Below are 4,435 nucleotides of genomic sequence, written 5' to 3'. Positions count from 1 at the left end.
GAGTGCCACCCCACGGGCCTTTAGCTCACAGAGGAGAACGGCAGAAACGCACCATTGTGTGTAGGACTCGTGTTTGGGTGCAGCACCAGGAGGGCAGGTAGTTGGAAGAACCTGTGCGAGAGGATCCCAGGGTTTCCCCTGGGACTGCTGCAGGGCCCGTGAAGCACTCAGGGGCTTTGGGAGTCCTGCGGGACCTGTACCACAGCACACGGTGCGGTTTGTGGAAGAAAAAAGGGGGTGTGAATACAGCCTGGTGAGCACCTGTGAGGTGGATTTCTGGTGTGTGATTTCCCTGCCGAGCCGACTTCTCCCTTGTGACCCCATGGGCTTTCCAGGGGAGCATCATGGGGGCACGAGGGGCGCAGAAATGGGGATGGGAGAGACGGGGGGGGCACGCAGTGCTGAGCAGGGCTGCCGAGGGGGACGAGGAGCCACAGGTATAAAATATGGGAGAGCATCGGGGCGAGACCAGAGCTCTGGGGGGTGTCACACGCTGCCCGTGGGCACGGGGCACCGAAACGCACACCGTGGGCAACCGGGGCAGATTTGGGGGGGATCCAAGCGCCCCCAAATGTCCCCTCCCTCCATCCCTGCCCCACTCAGCGTTGGCACAAGCGTGCTGCGGGAGGAGGATGCCGAGGCTTTCCCCCATCCCCGGGGGGGTCCGCGGAGGGCAGGGGGCGTCGGGCTGCGGGGAGGAGCGGGGCGGAGCGGGGCGGGGAGGCTGCGGGGCGGCCATCCGGGCACCATGGCGGCGGAGGAGCTGGCGGAGAGGCTGGGCCGGCGTTTGGGGATGCACGAAGGAGAAACGGAGCAGCAGAGGCGGCACGAAGCGGAGCAGGGACCGGGATCGGGATCGGCACCGGCACCGGCACCGGGAGCGCTGCCCCCGGGCAGCCCCGCGGGGAGGGCGGGGGGCGCAGAGGGGTCCCCCGGGGGGGGTCGCCGCCTTTTCAGCCCCGCCGCGGAGTTCCGCGAGTTCTCCCGGAGACAGCTCCGCGACATGGAGAGGCTCTTCCGACAGTGAGTTGGGGAGATTTGGGGGATGGGGGGGGGTCCCCGGGAATGTGTGTCGTCCCCCCCCCCCCCCGCTGCAGTCTGCTGGAAGCCCCCCGGTTCCCTGCAGGAGGCACCCCCGGGGTCCCCCTCCCAGCCCCATCCCGGGTGTAGGTGTTTGGGGGTGCCCTGGAAGCCCCCCAGCCCTTGTAGGAGGGACCCCCCCCCAGGTCCCCTGTTCCTCGCAGCCCCCCTCTTGGCTCCCTGCAGGAGCAGCCCCTGGGGTGACCCCAGCTCCATGCAGGAGGGGATCCCCAGTGTCCCCAGTCTCCCCCTTGGCTCCTCACGGGAGGAGTTCCCAGTACCCCCTGTTCCCTTGCAGGAAGCCCCCAACCCTAAAATCCTTGCAGCCCCCACCGTGTCCCTGGAGGTGGGGGGGACACCCCAAAACCTTGGGGATGAGGCCAGGGAAGGGGACAGAGGAGCAAACCCACTCCTGCCACAGATCCCCGAGGAGAGGTAGGGGCAACGCTCCCCCAGCCACACCAGGACCCCCGGGACCCGTGCCCTGGCTGCGTGCACGGGACCGGGCTGCAGCAGCAGGTCCTGAGCAGGCAGGTGGCACGTCCCCGGGGTCACTTGTCACACCGTGTGTCCCCTACGACTGCGAGGCTCAGTGCTGCAAGCGCGGCTCTGTGAGCTCGGGGCCCTGCTGCGCTGCCCTGGGTCAGCAGGAGCCAGCGAGGGGGACGCTGGCAGCAGGTGCGGAGGTCTGGAAATTTCCAGGGGAAAACAGGAGCTGCAGCAGCTCCGAGCCCAGCTCTTACAGGCCCAGGGGGTGTGCGAGAGTAGCCGGGAGGGAGCGGGACAGCTCGGAGCATCCTGGAGGGTGCTGTGAGCTGAAACACAAACCCAGCGTGCTGCACAGCATCGCTCGAGCCCTGCCGAGCGCCAGGCGAGGAGGAGGAGGAGGAGGGCACGAAGCTGCTGCCCCCCTGAAGCACCAGGCTTCACCAGGGCTGTGGTGTGGACGCAGGCAGCCCCACGGTGCCCGGGTGTGCCCTGGCCGGGGCTGGCGCAGCAGATGGCAGCGGCGCGGGGTCTGGCGGTGGAGCCGCGGGCGGCAGCCAGACGTGTGTGCTCGCACGCGCCGCAGCGAAAGGAGCAGCGAGGGAGGTGGGAGGAGAGGCAGCGGCGGTGGCCGCGTGGCCGGGGAAGCTGTGAGCAAAAAGGGGGGGTCCCCAAGGGGAAGAACGAGAGGTAGGGGCAACGGCCAGGCTGCGGAGACGAGCCCAAACCACGCTGCGCTCGCTGCAAGCACGCCACGTGAGCGGTTTGTCCTTTCTCCCCCCTCTCCCTGCTGTGTTAGAAGGATTGCGACAGGAGAGGATGCAAAGCCCACCGCAGTGGATGCAGAAATGCACGTTTGCTGCGGTGGCCGTGGCCAGGGGCTCGCTTTGGAGCAGTGGAGCTCGCCAACCCCGCGCTGCCGCCAGAGCTCGGAGGCAGAGCGTGAAGGTTTTGTGCCCCCCAGGCCAGCTCGTAGCGGTGCAGGAGAGAAAAGGGGCTGCGGCTGTGCTGTGAGCCGAGCAGACCGCGGCAGCGAGGGGACAGATGAGTCACAGCCCCGCGGAGCTGCCTGTGTCGTGCTGAGCGTAGCAGCCGCGTTTCCTGCAGCCTTAGAAGAGAGAAGTCAAAAAAAAAAAAAAAAAAAAAAAAGAAAAAAAAACCATGAGGTGTCCCCAGTGCTGCCCTGGGCGAGGCGTCAGCCCGGCACGCTGTTGGGGGGCGTTGTGCCTGCTCCCCTCTCCTCCTCCAGCTTTGTGTTGTGCCCCGTGCGGCGAGGCAGCGCTGCTTGGGGGCTTCAACACCTCCCTCCCGTGGGCCGTGCGGTGAGGAGGGGAGCAGCGCCTGCAGCACACGGGCTTCATCCCGTGGTCCTGTGCAGCGCTGGCTGCGTGCTTGGCAGCATCCCCGCGGGTGCCGGTGCCAGGAAGGGCGCTCGATGGGCAGGAGGAGCGAGGGAGAGCTGAAGATGCTCCTGGGGGCTGTTAGCGGTCGGATGGAGGAGGCGGTGGTTTGGCGAGGCTGTGGCCGAGCTGGCAGGGAGCGATAACGGTGCGATGGGGCTGTGCTGCTGGCCCGCAGGTACGACGCGGGGAGGGACGGCTTCATCGACCTGATGGAGCTGAAGCTGATGATGGAGAAGCTGGGAGCGCCGCAGACGCACATCGGCCTGAAGAACATGATCAAGGAGGTGGACGAGGACCTGGACAGCAAGCTGAGCTTCCGCGAGGTACGTACCAGGGCTACGGGGCCGGGAGGTGAGCCCGGGCTGTCCCTTGGCAGTCCCTGCACGCTTGGGTAGGGGACAGGCAGCTGAGAGCTGGTGGTGACAGGGACAACCCCGCTCTGTATCGCAGTTCCTGCTGATCTTCCGCAAGGCGGCGGCAGGCGAGCTGCAGGAGGACAGCGGGCTGCACGCCCTGGCCCGGCTCTCCGAGATCGACGTCTCGACGGAGGGCGTGAAGGGAGCCAAGAGCTTTTTTGAGGCCAAGGTAAGGGCCGCGAGCCACAGCGGGGGCTGGTGGGGTGGCGGGGACCTCTTTGGACGTGCCGCTGTCCCCAGGCGCAGGCCATGACCGAGGCCAGCCGCTTCGAGGAGGAGATCAGAGCAGAGCAGGAAGAGAAGAAGAAGCAGGCGGAGGAGCTGAAGCAGAGGAAGGCGGCCTTCAAGGAGCTGCAGTCCGCCTTCGCGCAGTGACCGCGGGTCAGCGCCGTGCCGGAGGGACGTGGCGGTGCTGGGGGGGCCTCGTGCAGGAGGATCCATGCCTGGCTGTCCCCTGCCAGCCCCTGTCCCCCGAGCGGCGCTCGTCCCCTGGGTGTCGTCGTGTCTTGCATGCGCCGTGATTTGGGCCGGGCTGGGTGCTGTGCCGCGGGTCGGTGCCCGTCGGCGTCGCTGTGTGTGCGGCACGCCGGTGGCACCGGGAGCGTGGCGAGCCCCCGGGGCCGACCTCTGTGGCAGCGGGGCGAGGGCCGGCGGAGTCGTTGTCTGCGTGTTCGGTGTCGCTGTATCCTCTGTGCGAAGCGGGCAAGCGCCGGCCCCGCCGTGACCCTCAGGGTCAGAGCGGAGGCGGCCTCGTGTCCTCTCAGATTCTGTTTATTTTGGTAAAAGAAGTCCGGAAAGGCCCCCGCAGGGTGGAGAAGCTTTATTTTTTTTGTGTTCGTTGTCTAAGCAGCCCGAAGGCGCTCCAGCGAGCGGTGCCTCCCGTAGCTCGACCGCTGTTCCTTTGGGGAAGGGTTGTCCAGGTGGCCGTAATGTCAAGGGCGGTGTTTGTCTCAGCTGCTCCTTCCAGTCCGTGGCACGGGTGTGTGTTGTGTCTTTTTTTTTTTTTTTAAATCCCAAATAAAGATTATATTTCCTAAGTCTTGCAGCTGC

General features: G+C 66.6%; 1 protein-coding gene across 1 annotated transcript; it reads left to right on the top strand.

Annotated features, from left to right (window-relative positions):
- Positions 1 to 748: 748 nt before the first annotated feature.
- Positions 749 to 4,307, top strand: EFHD2 (EF-hand domain family member D2; the record flags this gene model as incomplete). The annotated part of the gene is made up of 4 exons (XM_084300137.1): positions 749 to 1,023; positions 3,145 to 3,292; positions 3,420 to 3,554; positions 3,626 to 4,307. 4 exons carry the CDS (start codon positions 749 to 751, stop codon positions 3,758 to 3,760), a joined length of 693 nt encoding a protein of 230 aa, XP_084156263.1. The 3' UTR covers positions 3,761 to 4,307.
- Between the last annotated feature and the right edge of the window lie 128 nt (positions 4,308 to 4,435).

Source organism: Netta rufina, assembly GCF_964035555.1.
Source record: "Netta rufina genome assembly, chromosome: 22".
In the NCBI taxonomy this organism is placed as follows: domain Eukaryota; kingdom Metazoa; phylum Chordata; class Aves; order Anseriformes; family Anatidae; genus Netta; species Netta rufina.
This window is presented reverse-complemented; position numbering and strand designations above follow the sequence as displayed.